The 18,796-nt window shown below is 38.9% G+C and overlaps 2 protein-coding genes and 1 long non-coding RNA gene across 5 annotated transcripts; 2 read left to right on the plus strand and 1 right to left on the minus strand.

Annotated features, from left to right (window-relative positions):
• Positions 1-681: 681 nt before the first annotated feature.
• LOC309692494 (uncharacterized protein) lies at positions 682-5,037 on the plus strand. Of its 3 annotated transcripts, XM_082511062.1 has the most exons (12): positions 682-898; positions 1,662-1,687; positions 1,997-2,082; positions 2,235-2,267; positions 2,364-2,453; positions 2,865-2,936; positions 3,145-3,247; positions 3,327-3,379; positions 3,487-3,565; positions 3,787-3,990; positions 4,459-4,652; positions 4,761-5,037. In XM_082511062.1, the coding sequence occupies exons 2-11, from the start codon at positions 1,681-1,683 to the stop codon at positions 4,464-4,466; spliced, it is 735 nt and encodes a 244-aa protein (XP_082367188.1). In that variant the 5' UTR covers positions 682-898; positions 1,662-1,680; the 3' UTR covers positions 4,467-4,652; positions 4,761-5,037. The 3 variants fall into 3 exon arrangements, with proteins under 3 accessions (XP_082367188.1, XP_082367190.1, XP_082367189.1); XM_082511064.1 differs by lacking the exon at positions 3,787-3,990; XM_082511063.1 differs by lacking the exon at positions 2,865-2,936.
• A 264-nt stretch (positions 5,038-5,301) lies between these two features.
• Positions 5,302-7,512, minus strand: LOC309692495. The gene is made up of 3 exons (XR_014272323.1): positions 7,340-7,512; positions 5,702-6,611; positions 5,302-5,433 (listed from the first exon to the last, which is right to left on the minus strand). It is a non-coding gene; the product is annotated as an uncharacterized lncRNA (long non-coding RNA).
• Positions 7,513-10,204: 2,692 nt separating this feature from the next.
• On the plus strand, positions 10,205-18,583 carry slco1d1 (solute carrier organic anion transporter family, member 1D1). The gene is made up of 15 exons (XM_082509792.1): positions 10,205-10,388; positions 10,565-10,671; positions 12,510-12,651; positions 12,863-12,995; positions 13,247-13,371; positions 13,537-13,683; positions 13,969-14,067; positions 14,535-14,783; positions 15,172-15,336; positions 16,008-16,203; positions 16,359-16,524; positions 16,657-16,838; positions 17,684-17,748; positions 17,834-17,951; positions 18,214-18,583. Exons 2-15 carry the CDS (start codon positions 10,621-10,623, stop codon positions 18,422-18,424), a joined length of 2,049 nt encoding a protein of 682 aa, XP_082365918.1. The 5' UTR covers positions 10,205-10,388; positions 10,565-10,620; the 3' UTR covers positions 18,425-18,583.
• The last annotated feature ends 213 nt before the right edge of the window (positions 18,584-18,796 follow it).

An 18,796-nucleotide genomic window follows, 5' to 3' on the forward strand; every position in this document is an offset into this window, starting at 1 on the left:
GCCAAGGGTTCATTTGGTGAAAGCTGTCACAGGCAGTGCTGTGGGCACAGATAAGGTGCTGTCCCCAGCATCTGCTGCACAAACTAGAGATCTAGTTAAAGTACTAGGAGATGATGGAGTGCATTGTTGCGGAGGCCAGGGTGGAAACAGCTGGATTCTCTGTATCATGTGGCATCTCATCTGCTGTGGTGATTTTCTCTTTCTCGAGTGTTGTGAAGGTAAACTTGCACCACTTCATCACACCACTGCTTTGGCTGTGGAGTTATTCAATACCTATGAAGCCTACCAAAAACTAAACTGGCTTGTGCATTCTGTCACAGTCTGGCTGAGGCAGACTGTATGTATTGAGAAGAGTGGACCCAAAATGCAGACACAAAAGGAATGTGGAACAAAACTTGGATTAATAAAAAGCGAGCCGTTTAACGAGGCTGGTAAAAAAGGTACAAACAAAGGGCAAGGCAAACTGAAGTAAAACTAACATTAACCTAAACTGGGAGAACTAAACAAACAACATGAAAAACCTGTAATATGAAACCTAGAAACATGGCATGGAGAACATGACGCGAACACAGACGACCAGACAAAGAATGAACAGAAACACAGAGACTAAATACACACAAGGGTGATTATGGGAAGTGGAAACTCATGGGGAAACAGCTGAAACTAGTCTGACATGGACGATCTGATTTCCTCGTGTCAGCATTGTTCCCACATCATCATAATTAATGTTGTTCCAGGTTCAACATTGCAAGTGACCAATCACCTTCTTGTGACGTCATTCCTTTGCGACTTCGAAATACCCGCCTTCGATTATTTCGAAATACAAGTGAAGAAGCGAAAAACCGCCGCCTGTCCGCCGAATTTGAAGTCAATTTAGGATACTTTCCTTTAATAAACGGTAAGCATTATACATATGTTCCTCACTTGGCTTGCTGTTTGTTTGCTAGCGATAGGCTACTTGACGACAGCATTAGCTAACCAGTGTTCTCTAGACCAGCGTTCCCCAACTTTTTGGGTGTTTCGTGGCCCGGGGGTTGGGTCAGGCAAAATTGCAGTAGCTTCCCTGATCATTTTACAAACATAAGTGAAGAGAATCTGGACTAAAAGGCCTAGACTTATGGTTGTGTGCTGAATCTATGAATCAAACTATCACCTGGAAACATAATTAACTGGTCCATAGCTGTGAAACTGGACATGAGTTCTTGATTCTATGGAGATTAACAGTAATCCAGAAATTTACAAATTTGTCCTGGTACATCGCGTAAATGTTGTCCCAGGGACATCGCGTAAATGTTGTCCCTGGGACATCGTGTAGATGTTGTCCCTGGGACATCGTGTAAATGTTGTCCCTGGGACATCGTGTAATTGTTGTCCCTGGGACATTGTGTAGATGTTGTCCCTGGGACATCGTGTAGATGTTGTCCCTGGGACATCGTGTAATTGTTGTCCCTGGGACATCGTGTAATTGTTGTCCCTGGGACATTGTGTAGATGTTGTCCCTGGGACATCGTGTAGATGTTGTCCCTGGGACATCGTGTAGATGTTGTCCCTGGGACATCGTGTGATAGCTTGTAAATAATGGAATGAAAATTATTGATTGTTATTAACTTGTGAAAAAGAAGTGTAACAAATCCACATGTTATGTTCTTACACCCTTACAGAAACTGTGACTCCTTCACAATGTCAGGTAAATGTCAACTCATGTTGAATAATCAACCAATCAAGCCTTTTATTATCACATGCAATGTTACACGTACAACTGCAATGAAAATTTCACCCCCTTCTGACCATACATATATTGCTTAAACATCACATTGGGAAGACAGGTCGGAAACAGTTAGGAAGGTCAGAAAACAATTTAATTAATAGATGAGGGGAGAGGAGGAGAAAAAAGAACTACAACCAGACAAAGCTCCTAGAAGACTGAAATGGATGATGGTTGCAGCATGCAAAAAGAAAATGATATCTGTTGACTACAGCATATGCTTTCTCACAGATTACCTTGTGGGAGTAGCTGGACCAAACTCTATTGGTATTTCAAGTTTGAAATCCCTGTTTGACCAGACTAACATTTCAGATGAGGTACCTCTTGACATAAAAATCCTTTTATGTTGTCATAAAACTAATGTTAAATTCTGCTTTAAATACACTTTATTGTACAATTTACTTAATGAATCGTGTTCCTTAGTTCTGTTTTTATTTATATGTATTTATTTATTTATTTGTTTTATAAGGTAATAGATGGCCTAATCTATTTGCAGTGTGAGGTATGTTGAAAAGCTTGTTTGATCATAATGACATAGCATGTTTACGTTTTTTGTAATGTATTTGAAAACATAGGTGTATTTATGTTATTTTTATAGAATTTCCCTCACATTTATCCAATACCAAGCCAAATCACTGGAAAAATTTTGGATGGGTCCACAAGAGCACAAAGTGCATACTTTTTGAAGGTATGACTTGGACTGTGGTAACTATGTTCTTATCACAAAGGGTTTATAAGTTGCCACTATAAACAAACAGCATTTTCCAAAATTGAAGCCTTGTCAGAAGAACCTGAAAAATACCTTTCTGAAACCTTTTCTGTGTAAAGACTTGCTCAAAAGCAATGCACACAGATTAAAACATTTCTGTCTTGGCCAACTGATAAAGAACACCAAAAATTGAGTGGTGCGTGTTGAGTCTGTGGTCTTGATTTGTTTTGTACACACTATAGAAATTAATTAATGTAAACCAAAAATGACACTTTCTATATGTTTGTGTATCTGCAGAATTAATTACAAGTCTCACCTGACAAGCTTTTGCAGTTTTGCAGTGTCATTCTTGACAGAAAAACATACTTGTCACATTATTTTTATTTCCAGAAAAACATCTTTCAGATGTATGAGAAATTGATTGGAGCCTGTCTGGAAAACGGCAGCCACTGGACCTTGTTTGTAAGTTGCACAGATTTTGCACTCTCTCTAGTGCATGATACTTTTCAGTGTCCCTCATTAGGAAAGCTCAAGGCCCAAGCCTACCATATCCATCTTTTTACAAAACAGTTTTGTGACATACCCAAGAGGACCAAAACAAACAAACATTTCTTTGTTAATCTAATTCTTTTTGTTCTTTTTTTTTTTTTTCTTCTTCGTCAATTATTAGTTTGCCCAATCTCTCATTGACGGTAAAACACAAGTGGAGGAGTACAACACTGAAATCACAAAGCTCAGGTCCCGACTTTGCCACTACTTATTTTCCTCAATAGGTAAAGATAAAATTAGCTGCCTTCTTTTTCTCTAACATTGGAAAATGTAACTTGTACTTAAACAAATTATATTTTGCAGATCGAACTAGGAAGTGCAGTCAGTGCTGGTGTGTGATTGCAGCCAAAGACCGGGTACACTATGACATGTCCTTAGCCATATAGATTGTTTATTTAATGGACTTTGTTCATTTGTTTTTTGTTTGTTTATTTCTTCTTCTTCTTTTTTTTTTAATTCACAGGTGCAGTGCCAGAAATGTGGTGCATACAAGCACATGCGTTGTTCAAAGTCTGTTTGTGGCATCTGTATCTTCTGTGAGAGTAAGTCACAATATAACTAAACAATGTCCAAAAATGTTTAAAGTGAAATTTTTTTTCGTAATTTTGCCTTTGCACACCAGGACTGTGTAATTAAAGTGGACGTTTCAAGATCCAGTTTTTACACAAAACTATTTTAGACATAACTGTGTCGTATTGTGGGGATTTCTCTTCACAATAAAATTGATATAGTGCTGTTTATATCATTCTTCTTTATGTAACAGCACAGTGCAGCACAGCAGAGGGAAAGGAGTTGTGCAGCATAGTGGGTGGCTATACAGGAGGAGCAATAGAAGTAGCCAGTGAAGAATGTCATCAGGGAAAGCATCAGGCAGCGAATGACAAAGGAAAAGTTCCTAAGGGAGAGAACATCTGCAGCAAATCGACAAGTAACAGTGAGATAGGAAGACTGACAGTCAGAGATGAAGGTACACAGACTGAAGACAACGAAAAAGAAGCAGAAGTATACGGCACAAGTCTGAGTACAGATAATGCTGCTGCTGATGATGTTGACAGGATCGATGCAGATACAGAATTCCAAACTGATTCAGAAGGAACTAGTACAGTTTACAGAGTGCATGGTCGCTTATCTGTACCAAGCTCAAAAAAGAAAACCTACACAATAACAGAAGACGAGATCAAGCGCAGAATCAACGCAGAGAACATGTCAGTTCATGTTTTCAGAGGTTTGATTGGGGTAGGTATACATTTCGTGATTTTGATGTCACCTGAAATAAATCCGGGTTACTCGTATCAATGAAGTGACAATGTGGCTGGAAATTGTGCATTTGCTGCAACATATACACAATTACACCATGTAAACAAAAGCATTTAACTTTGTGCGCGTGTGTGTGTCTCTCTCTGCTCTTTTGGTGTTTGCACTTTTTCTTTTTTAGGGCCGTAAAGCCAAACTGCCCGCAATGATTCTTGACAGGCCTAAGAAGGCCAAAACTAAAGTAACAGTGTTTAGTGTTCTGAGTGAAGAGGAGGCTGGGGAGCTAGCCCTCGGGTTTGCCGGAAGATTGGCCTGCGATGTCACAACAGACATGGTCTGTAAAGGCATCGACCATTCAAGTGCTGATATGACAAAGTAAGTTAGTAAAACAATATGAAAGTTGTATCTTTTTTGGTATTATTTGTCATTTCCCCGTGTTTGGGTTATTGGTGTAACATTGTTAATCTTACTTTCTAATAACAGACAGACTCTTCTCAAAATCCAACACAATCTTAAACATGAGCTGACTGATTCCTCAACCTTCAGTTTGCTGACACACACCTTTGGCCCCGCTGCACTGGATTCTGTCATTTCATTCCTGTGTGAAAAACTTGATCTTGTTTCTTAAATAATGAAACCTTTTGTGACTTTTGTTTGTTCTGTAAATCAGAATCTTGAAAATTGTTCATTGTTGTTCTAAGTTTGTGTTAACTATTTGGCAAAAATGATTGGTTCCTAATCCAAACAGCATAATGACTGTTTTAACACATATCTTAAAAATGCTACAAAGAAAGAAAATTATCACATATGTTTCAATATGAATGTAATTGTGTCACACTCGGTTTGTAGTAGCTTTCCTGTTTTATTTTGAGTTTTGGTATGTTTACACTGTTATTTTTATTTCCCGTGTGTTCGTCTTCCCTTATTAGTTTTACTGTATTTAATTAGTCTGATTTAATAACTTATAATTATTTACTTTCCAGTGTGTATATATGCTGGTGCTCTTATCAGGTTTCAGGTGCATCTTAGACAACGTGAAAAGAAAACAATGTGGTTTACCTGCAAGACATGGTACCAGCATAGAAGGATAGCTGACTCTGGAAAAACCTTCTGCAAAGCATTTATTTCCGCAAAGTCTTTGTCAACCATAAATGCTCTACAGAAAAAAAGAAAACACTAAATGAGATTAAACAGTATGAAAATGTTTTCGCTATCTCAAAGCACCACTTCAATGCCAAATTAAACATTTCAACTCACAAGTAGATATATAAAATACTGCATACAGCCTATAGGAATAACTTTAACAACTGGAAAGGAAAGTTTTTTGCAGCCCATGCTGCAGCTATAGCATTAGATTCTGGCATGTTATAACTTTTTTGAAAAGGAATTATTTCAAAATTAATAGCTGTCAATGTATTATTTACCTCGGGGAAGTTGGGAAATGCTCACAAACTATTCCAAGAACAGTTTCCAGGGTTTTCTGACTTTCGTTGCTGACAATAGCATAGGCCACAGGGACTCCATGCCCATGATCATCTCTTACAACAAGTGTGAATAAGGGAAATGAATACTGGTTAACGCAGTGCGTGGTGTCAACAAATACTAACTGTTTTGCATAGTTCTCCATGTTTGATTTCATTACAGGTGTCTGCAAAACAATCATTAGTTCTTGGTCAGATGTGTATGGTTGATAGAAGAGAACATGTTCTTGATGTTTTCCATTAAGTAAGGTATGTACACTTTGACTGTCTCCACAGTTAAAGTGCTTCTTCCTCATCATGCAGGTTCTAACACTGTCAATGTCACGTGGTGTGACAAAATGCTCTCTGTTGTGAAGATCTCTGTGTCCATGTTCTTTGGCCCATTTATGACATTCGGTTAGTATGATGGCTGGCTTAGTTCCAAGGGAAAGCAGTTCCTCAATCTTCCTCCTCAAATCACTGGAAATATTGTTGAAATGTGCGTCTTTTGGGTCCGAAGGATCATGCCCATCATGCTTATCATATGTACGCTGCACGATGACTGTGTGGTCTTTCCAACATTTGAGTACTTTAAATGAAACATAGGCCTTACAGCCCACTGCTCTGTAGCTGTTTCGACTTTTTTCCCCAGCTCTGATGCAGTTGAATTTGTAATAGTCTCTTTTCCTGTCTTTACCTGAGGCAACATTTAAACATTTATAATGTCCATGAAGGGTTAATGAGTTCAATTTTTCTAACACAACACTGAATGGGTCCTCCTGGCATTGTGACACATGCACACAAAGTTGTGTGTCTTTTCCAGTTCTTTTTTTTTCGTCATTCAGAACACTTCTTCTAATTATGTCGTCCATTTCTGGTGGAAAAATAACGAAGGTTTAATTAGTCAATATTCATTAATTCATTTTAACTTGTTTTGGGGTTTTTTGCAATACAATGTAAATATTAAATATAATATTAAAAAAAAATATATATAAAATAATATAAAACAAACAGGGGCTAAAAGAAGCTAAACTTTCATATGGTATGTCTCTGGCAACTTTAACGCGATGTCCCAGGGACAACATTTACGCGATGTCCCAGGGACAACATTTACGCGATGTCCCAGGGACAACATTTACGCGATGTCCCTGGGACAACATTTACGCGATGTCCCTGGGACAACATTTACGCGATGTCCCTGGGACAACATTTACGCGATGTCCCTGGGACAACATCTACGCGATGTCCCTGGGACAAATTTGTAAATTTCTGGATTACTGTTAATCTCCATAGAATCAAGAACTCATGTCCAGTTTCACAGCTATGGACCAGTTAATTATGTTTCCAGGTGATAGTTTGATTCATAGATTCAGCACACAACCATAAGTCTAGGCCTTTTAGTCCAGATTCTCTTCACTTATGTTTGTAAAATGATCAGGGAAGCTACTGCAATTTTGCCTGACCCAACCCCGGGCCACGAAACACCCAAAAAGTTGGGGAACGCTGGTCTAGAGAACACTGGTTAGCTAATGCTGTCGTCAAGTAGCCTATCGCTAGCAAACAAACAGCAAGCCAAGTGAGGAACATATGTATAATGCTTACCGTTTATTAAAGGAAAGTATCCTAAATTGACTTCAAATTCGGCGGACAGGCGAATTGACTTCAAATTCGGCGGACAGGCGGCGGTTTTTCGCTTCTTCACTTGTATTTCGAAATACTCGAAGGCGGGTATTTCGAAGTCGCAAAGGAATGACGTCACAAGAAGGTGATTGGTCACTTGCAATGTTGAACCTGGAACAACATTAATTATGATGATGTGGGAACAATGCTGACACGAGGAAATCAGATCGTCCAGTCTGACATAACGAGACAAAGGAAGCAAAGCTGTCTACATTGACATAGGACACAGACCTTCAAAATAAAACAGGAAACATAATGAAACACAGACCTGACAACATGAACTTAACAAAAGACATGCTGACATGAAACACACGAAGGGCAAGGGAGACTTAACATAGGGGTAGGAAGACACAGGGGGAATCTAATAACTAAGAACTGTAATGACAACCTAGGCATAATAGGAATGAACTTAGAAAACATAAAGGACTTAAACATAAAAATAAACTAAAACTCATAATGCTGGGTTAGAAGATCCAGGATCGTGACACATTCAGCATGCGGAAGAAGGCTACTCCAACCCAACTGTCCTCTCCATTTCCTGATTCCCTGCTCCAACAATCAGAAATACCTGGATAAATGTCTCTTTCAGGATCTCATCCAGGGATCCTGAAAACTATTAAGTATTTATTGCATGCAAAGAAGTTAAAAGTTTAATCATGATTTTCCTCATTCCTACTTAAATTTGAGTAATTTACAGTTTCTAGTTAAAAGGCACAGCGGTTGCTAAATTTTGGACCAATTGCAAATGTGAAAATGTCTCTTGACTTATATATATCTCCATCTTCAGCTAAATAACATAACATCCCTCAGGACAATGTGGAATGTAGCTATTTTGTTGAGTGAATCAGTTTCCCGTCCCCTCCAATATCAACATAATGCAGCACATTCTCATTCAACCACTGAGAGGTTTGGTGCCCGAATCTCCTGAACTGCAACTGATGTAAGTCCACTCTGCTTATTATCTTGGTCCCCACCATGACTCAGAGAGCCATGTTTGCTGTTTGTCTATACGTACACTTGCACAGAGTTTTTGAAGGAACTCGGCTGGTAGGTTGTTCCAAACATCTTGGAAAAGTAACCACAGATCTTCTGTGGATGTAGGCTTCCTCACATCCTTCTGTCTCTTCATGTAATCCCAGACACACTCAATGATGCTGAGATCAGGGCTCTGTGGGCGCCATACCTTCACTTCCAGTACTTCTTGTTCTTCTTCATGCTGAAGCTTGTTTTCAAAAGCCTGGATCCTTGATGGGAATGCATGGAAAGGCACCATCAGTGCTGAAATATTTTGGCAGATTTTAAAATGACATATCCCATTTAGATGATGGCTTTTTGGGGGGTTGCATACTTCAGCAAGACAAAGCTAAACCACAAACTGTATCTATTACAACACCAGGGCTCTGTGGTACAGGACTCCAGGTGCTTAACCCTTGTGTGGTGTTCGTATTTTTGTTACTCAGCCAGTGTTCATGGGTCTGGTGGACCCGCTAGAGTTTTGGCTTTCCAAATTAACACTATCAAACAATTTTATGTTAAATTACTCAACAGATGTTTACTTCATCCCAATTACAAGACATATGAACAGCAAACATGGTTAATTTTTTCCCTTTACCTTTGTTAGATCACATTTATGAATTAATGTGCTTCTCGTTTTTCTTTTATATAAAATGTTATAAATAAATCAGTTATAATCAAGTGGAGTGAGTGGAAAGACACAACACATTTCCACGTGAAAAAATAATTAATTGTTTAATTTTTCTTTTGAAAAAAACTGAACACGGGTCTCACAGACCCGAACACCATACAAGGGTTAAATGGTCTGTCTGCTGTCCAGACCTTTCACCAACTGGAAATGTGCCGAAGCACATTACAAAACTAAACATATGACAAAGAAGGCCAAGGGCTGTTGAGCAGTAAGAGTCCAATATCAGATAAGAATGAAACAACATTCGTCAGTTGCCAAAAGAAGAGGGGATGCTGCACAGTGGTAAACATGCCCATATCCCAACTTTTCTCAGATGTGTTTTTAAATTCAAAGTTAGCTAATAATAATAATAATAAAATAACACTCCCACAAAGCGATATGGGGTAATAATATGTGAGAACTGATCTTAGGCCTAATTCTTTTAAATGTGCAGTGCTAATGCAGTGAAACAGTCACCCCTTCCCGCTATTACAAACACACTTTATATCCATCCAGTGTCCAGATGCACTACACATTATTTTGCTGCAAATTTACAATAACCATGATGTTTGCAGATAGTTTAACAAACAACTGTTAACCTTAAAAAAAACCATCATTTCACAGCTTTATTGACAAGTTTCCAATCTGTCTCACAAAGGTGACAAGTCATTGTGATTTGATGTGATTTGCCGTACTCACTGAGAAGGACAAGCAGAGAGAAAACCATTGTTAAAGGCTATCAATAGGACAGGAAGACTTTGATCACATCTTTGAGGCACCCAACCGTACAAAAAGGCCGAGTTTCTCCGGAGGAGGAAAGTATTTCACTTTGAAAGCAGCAGACCAACAGAAACAGCAGGTTTGTATTACAATAAGTTTTGACCCGTTTCATGCTGCTGTTTGTTGTCTGTTCAACAGGATGGCTACTCAGGAGGCTTATGAAGTTCTCAGAGGAGGATGTGCGGGTCTGTGAATATCTGTGTGTGTGTGTTTGTGTGTTCAGTGAACTTCTGAACCTTTAGATGCTGTTCATACAATCACTCGACGAAAGCCACCACCGCTGTCACATTTGTACTTGTGTGAACGAGTGGCTGTGTGTGAGAGTTGAAGGGGTTGGATGATATTGACATGAAAACAACCTCACATGAGTGGCTGAGTTACTGATTACAGGTGATGTTCACTTGTAATTTGTTAAAGATAAGACTCCCGTTTTCAGCACAAAGTCCTATGCAAAGGGACAGTCTGCCTTCCACCGCCATCCCTCAGAGGACCACTGCTGGTTGTCAGGTAAGTGCACTTTTTTTTTTTGAGACAAAATAGTTGCGTTGATCTTTTTGGGGCAAACTCTGGAAACAAATCAATGCACTGCAGCTAGACACCTTTTAGGATGTTACTACCTGAGACAGTATCTAGACAACGTTAGGGTTTTTTTTCCTGCTCGTAATCTTGTTGTGGCTTTTCAGGTCTTGTGCTATTCCATTTTCTACTGTCCTGGATTTCTCTGAAGCACGGCAGCATCATGAGCGTAGAATCCAAGAAAACACGTGAGGCATGCTGCTCCAAGCTTAAGGTCAGAAACCCTCACTGCTTTAATGACTGGAAATTGAAATGTAAACGTGAATAATAATAATAATGGATTGGATTTATATAGCGCTTTTCAAGGCACCCAAAGCGCTTTACAATGCCACTATTCATTCACTCTCACATTCACACACTGGTGGAGGCAGCTACAGTTGTAGCCACAACAACTGACAGAAGCGAGGCTGCCATATCGCGCCATCGGCCCCTCTGGCCAACACCAGTAGGCGGTAGGGTGATTTTGGTGTGTTTCTTTGCTTGTTTGCATTGTGTTGTTTTCAACAAAAAGTCACCAGCACCCCTTGGGAAAGACTGAAATGCCCCCAAACTGTTTGTGATCATTCACAGTTTGTTCTGTGACCTTCAACTCGAGTCCCTTTTCAATCATTAACGATCTTACTGTCAAACATAAAGCTGGATGCAAGGCTTGCATTCCTAAAATAAAAATAATAATTGATTCATGGCTTTTTGTCAGAAGTCTTCAAAAGACAAACAAACAAAAAAAAACGAAAAACCAAAATGAATGCACGATGCTTTTTTAAGGAACAAATTGCAAAAAAATTTTTTAAAAAATGCCTGATGTAGTAAATATTTTTTACATTTTGTCAGAAGGCTCAATAAACACTCCATTTTCAATTTTCTATCAATTATTTTATGGTCCAAAGGTTTAAGGGGTTCAATTCGGCGACCGTGGCTCAGGGGGTTGGGAAGCACATCTGTCGCCAGTTCAATCCCCAGGCTCTCTGTCCCGGCCACCTACAGGTGTTGGCCAGAGGGGCCGATGGCGCAATATGGCAGCCTCGCTTCTGCCAGTTGTTGTGGCTACAACTGTAGCTGCCTCCACCAGTGTGTGAATGTGAGAGTGAATGAATAGTGGCATTGTAAAGCGCTTTGGGTGCCTTGAAAAGCGCTATATAAATCCAATCCATTATTATTATTAATTCAGTGAGATAGTTAAGAAAAGAATGTGTTCAGTGATTAGCTTTTCATCAAGCAGGATACATTATATTATGCTAAACACTTTTTTAAATGTAGAACACAGTGCACATCTATAGCAAAATGTTTGCTGTCTGTTTAACATTTTACAAGTTATGGGTTTTCTTTTTTAGGGTTTTTTTGTATTGCAACCAAAAAAGAGGCTTTTTGGCTGCAATACAAAGAGAATTGTTTCTAACATTACCTAAACTGGTTGCAAAGCTTGCATACATGTTCTTATATTTGTAAAGAATATACTTGCTCATTACAAGAAAAGATATTTCTTAGAAAGAGGACTAACCAATCTAACTGAAAGGGATTTATCACCAATGGTCTTGGTCTTGATTCGTACTTTGGGTAGGTAGCTAGCGATTGTTAGAAACAATAAACAGAGTTTGTCTAGTGCTTAATGTTTTACCCTGATGGGATCAATAGTGGGATCATCTATTACTCCCAGTGGTGTGTGCTACAACTTTGACAAGATCAGTTCAGGAAAGATGATTAATAAGTGATAAATTAGTGTGGTGGGTTTTTAAAATCTGTTGTAACCACTCTTATTCTGGTATCAGTACACTAATCCCATCAAATGTCACTTAATGTAAATCACTGGTAAAAGCATTTGTGAAGTGCTGTGGGTATGTTTAGTGTGTGAGTTGATTCTATTATGGGAAACACTGTCATTCACCTCCCTATAGGTCACATCAGAAGAAGGGATTACAATTCAATCATCCAGGTCACAACAATCATTTTGACTGTTTAAAGAAATTCTGAGAAACCATTTGGCAGCTCTTTCCAGTAATCCAGTCCAATTAAATCTAGAAAAGCTCAATCTAACTGGTTATGTGTGTTTTCCAGCTCTTCCTGGCCTCCATGGCATTTGTATTTTTTGCCAAAGCCTTTGCTGGAGCTTACATGAAGAGCTCCATCACACAGATTGAAAGACGGTTTGATATCCCAAGCTCCCTGATTGGTGTTATAGATGGCAGCTTCGAAATGGGTATGCGCTTTTTTTTACTGAATGCAGCATGTTAGCATTATGGTTTATATCAACTACAGGAATTTATCTAATTTATTGACTACAAAGCACAAATTTCAGGTTATGTTATAAAGATAAGCAGACTGCTGAACTCTCATGCCTGGCAAAGACTGTAGCTGTTCATTGATTCATTCCATAATCATTCTTAGTTATTTTTAATTCTTCTCTACAGGCAACCTGCTCATCATCGCCTTTGTGAGCTACTTTGGTGCCAAGCTCCATCGTCCCAGACTGATTGGAATTGGTTGTCTGATCATGGCTGTGGGATCCTTCCTTGTAGCCCTGCCTCACTTCTTCCAGGGACTGTCAGTACAAAGTTTCCTTCTTCTTCATGAATATAACAATGAACCAATCAAATAATCAGATTACTAAGAGTTATGTTGAGCTCCCAGAGAATAAAGACTGGAAATGTTTGATAAGATTCATAAATGCCCAAAAGCTGTAATCGCATAAAATGGCTAAAAGTGCATGTGTGTTCTATAGCATCCAAGAAATGAAGGAGTATGTGTACTTACATGTTTCACAATTTTCAGATAATACTTTGAATATTTTCCAGGTATAAATATGAGACCAGTGTGTCTCACAAAGCTGCTGTCAACAGCACTGAGACCATCCTGCCCTGTCTGTCCAACCACAGCATGACTGATGCAGATGACACACTTGATGCAGAGACCAAATTAGGTATTTAGCAGCCACATTCCCTGCAATGGATCAGAAGTAAGATCACTCAAGTCTGAAATAGACTGTTTCGGGGTGATTTTAGTCATTTTTCTGTTTTAGATTTTATACACTATTCCGTTCATGATATGCACAATGTAAAGTCAAGTTTCTCCCCCCGCCCCCCAGAGTGTGAAAAGGCTGCTGGTTCACCCATGTGGATCTATGTATTCTTGGGAAACATGCTGCGAGGAATTGGAGAGACTCCCGTCATGCCACTGGGAATTTCCTATCTGGATGACTTCTCCAGAGAAGAGAACACCCCTTTTTATTTGGGTTAGTCATCATTTACGGTTTTGCTGTCTTTCACTGTTTTCATGCATTTTAATACTATCCACTTATATTTATTATTTTATCCATTTTTTCATAACTGCTGTATCATGAACTTTGACATATTACCCTCTGTTTTTTGACATTTCTTTGACCTTGTACTCAATTATCCCTTGGTGTTTCCTCACTGCCTAAAATCCTAAACAGTTCAGAAGGCCGCTGTACTCCTCCATCATGGCCAAATCTCAAACTGCTCAATACTTATCTTCTCTTTTCCGCTCCGTTTGCCAGCCTGCATCCATACAGTAGGAATCTTGGGACCTATGTTTGGCTTCATGCTTGGGTCCTTCCTTTCCAAGATTTATGTGGACACTGGATTTGTGAATTTAGGTATGGTATTACAAAAAGTAATTTTTAATATTGTGTAACAATAATGTTTACCTGCGATGTTAGTAATATCCTGAATGAAGTGTTTAATTAGGCAGAGAAGACTTCTGGTTGACTTGAGCAACACTGAAACTCATTCGTGTCTCAATTTAGCAAAATGTTTTCTTCCATTTGGACTTTCTAACGCAACATGACATTACAAAAGTCAAACCATTTCTTTACTGAGTAATTATGGGTCTACCAGAAGCAAGAGGATTTCACAACACTTCATCCTGTTGACATAGTTGACATAAACTCTTCCTTCACTACTTGGATTAGAGCTATTGACATTCCCTGAGCCAGAGAACTGCCTCCATACTTCTAAAAATGACTAAGCTGTTATGATGAAAGGGCTTAGAAGTCACTTATAAAAGTCCTACACATAAAATGTCTGTAATAACCTGCGGTCTTTGCCTTTCCCCTTCTTCCAGACACCATCACCATCACCTATAAGGACTCCCGCTGGGTGGGAGCCTGGTGGCTGGGCTTCATAGTGACTGGCACAGTGGTTCTACTGTCTAGTATCCCATTTTTTTTCCTTCCAAAGTCTTTACCCAAGCAAGGGCAAGAGCAAGAGGAAATTCAAAGCAAAAGCACAGAGCTTGCAACAAAGACCGAGCAGGAACAATTCCTGCCAGAGGAAACCCAGGAGAAAGTCAAATTTCAGGAAATGGCTAAAGGTAATTCACTGCTCAGTAGAGCATTTATCCTAACAGATCTTTAAGAAAGTCTCGTGAAAATGCATAATTTTGTAGATATAACTGCTAGATTCAAATTCCCATTTAGTATAATTTGAGATTATTATTAAATTTTGATCTCAAAAAATCCATCATGAAAAGCATTAAACATGATAAATAGTACATTCTCACTGGGAAAACGAGGTTTAGTAACGAGGTAATTTATGTCATTACAATCAGGCATGCCTTACAACCCCTATCCTGCTAATAGATAGTTTATACAATATTTTAACACAGCAATAATATTTTTATTTTACTTTATATTTACTTAGTTTTATGTGTCTATAAAAGTATTTTCCTCTTCTCTTTGATGTGCTTTGCACTTCACCAGATTTCATTCCATCTCTGAAGCGACTCTTCAGAAACAGAATCTACTCGCTGATTATCCTTGCCTCCCTCGTGACTGTCAACGGCTTTATTGGCCTGATCACCTTCAAGCCAAAGTACATAGAGCAAGTCTACGGCCAGTCAGCCACCAAAGCCATTTTCCTCATAGGTACGGAGCAAAAACTGGCTTTCATTCACTTTCTGTTTTCTTCACTATGTAGCCCAAGGCAACTGAAACAATGATGTTATTGAAGGGAAGTCTGATTGCGAGTGATAAGGCAGACTGAAAATGCAAGAACTACTCCTTTTCTGTGTGTGTGTGTGTGTGTGTGTGTGTGTGTGTGTGTGTGTGTGTGTGTGTGTGTGTGTGTGTGTGTGTGAGCTAGAATGTTTGTCAAGTAGCATTTAATTACCAAGTGGCTAACCGGCAGGGTTATTGTTAGAATATGAATTGTTCTATCACCAAACGTTATAAAAACAGTTGGCTGCTGAACAAAACCATTTAATGCAAACAACTTTTGTGTGTACTCAGTACTCTGCGCATGAATGGACATAAGTAGACCTGCAAAGTCTGCTTATGGTACATTGCTGCAATTGCAAGAGCTTCTTGCTGGATTGTGAAAACATTATGGAGTTACCTTTTTGTTAAAATAAAATTGGTTCAGAAAATATACTGAAAACTGGAATTTATGCAGTTCCTAAATCCACCTATTTTACTATTCAAGTGCTCCTGTTTATGTGTTACAAGCTGATTTGCAGAACGAATGTTACTATGACAAAGCTAAAATTTTGACACACTGAAAAGGTTCATGTTTATAACTTTTCTATCCTTCCTTGTAGGTATATTGAACCTGCCAGCGGTAGCTCTGGGTTTCATCACTGGAGGTTTTTTGCTGAAGCGTTTCAAGTTGGGTATTGTTGGAGCAGCCAGGGTGGCAGTGAGTGCTTCTTTGGGGTCGTTTTGCCTGCTTGCCGTTCAGATTTTCGTCCAGTGTGAAAATGCAGAGGTGGCTGGTCTCAGCATGTCATATCAGAGGTGAGTGGAATGGACACACAAGCCTATTTGTTAAGCTAGGTTACACTAAATTTTTGGAAGTTAAATAGTTTATTTTAGTCTTATAAACTAAAAATATGCCCATAAATGTCTCCACTGACAGTGTTAATGTGTCTTTACTTGTCTGTCTGTACCAGAGTCCCTCAAGTGTCCTACAACCCACAGACTTTGCTGTCTCAGTGCAATGGACATTGCTTCTGCTCAGTGAAGCACTGGGACCCGGTCTGTGCATACAACGGCATGACTTATGCCTCACCCTGCCTGGCCGGCTGCCAGACCTCCACCGGAATGGGCAAAGAAATGGTGATGATGGTCTAGACAAACAGAGAGCTTAGAACAGATAAAGATTTACTGTGAATAAAATAAAAAACAGCTCAAACTCACCGACAGACCACAATTAAGGCTGATTTTTAACTTTTTCTTCTTGGTTTTTAGGTGTTTCATAACTGCACCTGCATTAATGAGGCAGGACTAGCTGCAAACGCATCTGCAGTGCTGGGCCAGTGTCCCAGGAAGGATGATTGTGACATAAAATTTAAAATCTACATGGCGTTGTCTGTAATTGGGTCCTACATTTCTGCCTGTGGAGGAACGCCAGGATACATTGTTCTGCTCAGGTGCGAGACACAATTTGACTAAAGAACATCTGCTTCTAAGTTTGTGGTTAAGCAGATGTTCAAGCTTTTAGGGGTAACAAAAATCCATTTTTTTTGGAGTCATAGTTTGGCAAACATGTATATACAATATGTACCCAGTGTTGGGAAGGTTACTTTTAAAACATATTCCACTACAGATTACAGAATACATGCCCCAAAATGTACTTGTAATGTATTCCATTATGTTACTCAATGAGAGTAACGTATTCTGAAAACTTGCAGCAATCTTGTATAGAAAACTATTCTGCATGGATATAAAACGGGTCCACGCCGGGCCCGCGCCTCCGAACTGTAGTAAAGGGGCCTCTGGACCTCATTCTTTTGAATAACAACTGAAGAAAAGACCGCTGTGTAATCCATTTATTTCAACAAAGTAACTGTATTCTGAATACCACCTTTTTAAACAGTAACTGTAATGGAATAGAGTGACTCATATTTAGTATTTTAAATATGTAACGCCGGTACATGTATTCCATTACTCCCCAGCACTATATGTACCATATACTGTTTATGGTATCACTGAAACTGGAACCAAAGGAGATCTACTCCTCAAAAGACCTGTTGTTTTAAAATGTATTAGGAAAAAGTTAGCAACTCTCTTTTTAAAAAAGAGAACCACTATGTACACTAAATATGCCTACAATTGCCATAAATTTTGCCAGTTGATGATTTCTTTTTTTTTTTTACTCTTTAAATTATCTGATACGATATTAATTGAATTTCAAGTTCCAATCTGATACCACCTTATTGTGTGTTTTAATGCTCACATGTGTATCTGATATGGTATAATTTGGTCAACAATTCAGGTCTATACAACCAGACTTGAAGTCGCTGGCTTTGGGTATGCAGACACTGATCGTAAGAACTCTGGGTGAGTACTAAAACTAAAACCCAACCCACACATCGAGCCTTTAGGGGTAAAACTGTTTTTTAATCACATGTGATTTGTTTTACAGGTGGCATCCCTCCACCTATATATTTTGGAGCACTGATTGACCGAACCTGTTTGAAGTGGGGTACGAAGCATTGCGGTGGCCGTGGAGCATGCAGACTCTATAATGCTAATGCGTTTAGGTACAATTAAATCTTCATCATTGTGCTTGAATATGTCACTTGTAATGTACCACAGTTTAATTACCTCAATGCAGGGATTTCTAACCAGTGAAGTGACAATCTTTATATTTTATAGAATTTTGTGTACCTAAACTTGTACACAGACAGTTTGACTTGTACAAATATATGTTTTATGTAAACAAAAATGTTTAACATACAAATTAGAGCAAGCAATCAGACAGATGAACTTTCAGTAATTTGTTACGATGTACTTTACTTTCAGACTTACATACCTAGGAATGATTACTGGACTCTACTTCTTGGCCAACACAGTGTGGGGCTACCTCTACTACAGCATTGTCAAGCGACAGAAGAAAATAGCACTGAAGAATCAGTCCAAAGAAAATGGACAGGAGAGTAATGCAGTGACCAATGGACATGCCAATATCAACATTGCAGACATAGACGACATGGGCACGGAGTGCACTATTTAATGTGTTTTAGGAAGACCACACTATTGTTAAATATAAGTGAATGCCTGAATATTGTGCTGCATCCATACTGGACCAAATATTGGTCATTCTACAGCATCAGTACTTTTCGGAATTAAGCAGTAAACCTTGTTCTTTCGGGTAAAATGTAACAAAGCTCTAAAATGTAACAAAGCTTAATAAAACTAAAATGACACATTTTATACAGTACATCATAGGTGTCAAACTCTGGCCCGCAGGCCAAATTTGGCCCGCAGCCTAATTACATTTGGCCCGCGAAGCCAATACTAAATTATTATTAGAGCTGGCCTACTGGTATTATACAGCTAATATATATATTGTTTAGTATTAAGCTTTGCTTGTTCCATATTCAGT

The sequence above is a fragment of the Aulonocara stuartgranti genome (genome assembly GCF_965226115.1).
Source record: "Aulonocara stuartgranti genome assembly, chromosome: 17".
NCBI classification, from domain to species: Eukaryota; Metazoa; Chordata; class Actinopteri; order Cichliformes; family Cichlidae; genus Aulonocara; species Aulonocara stuartgranti.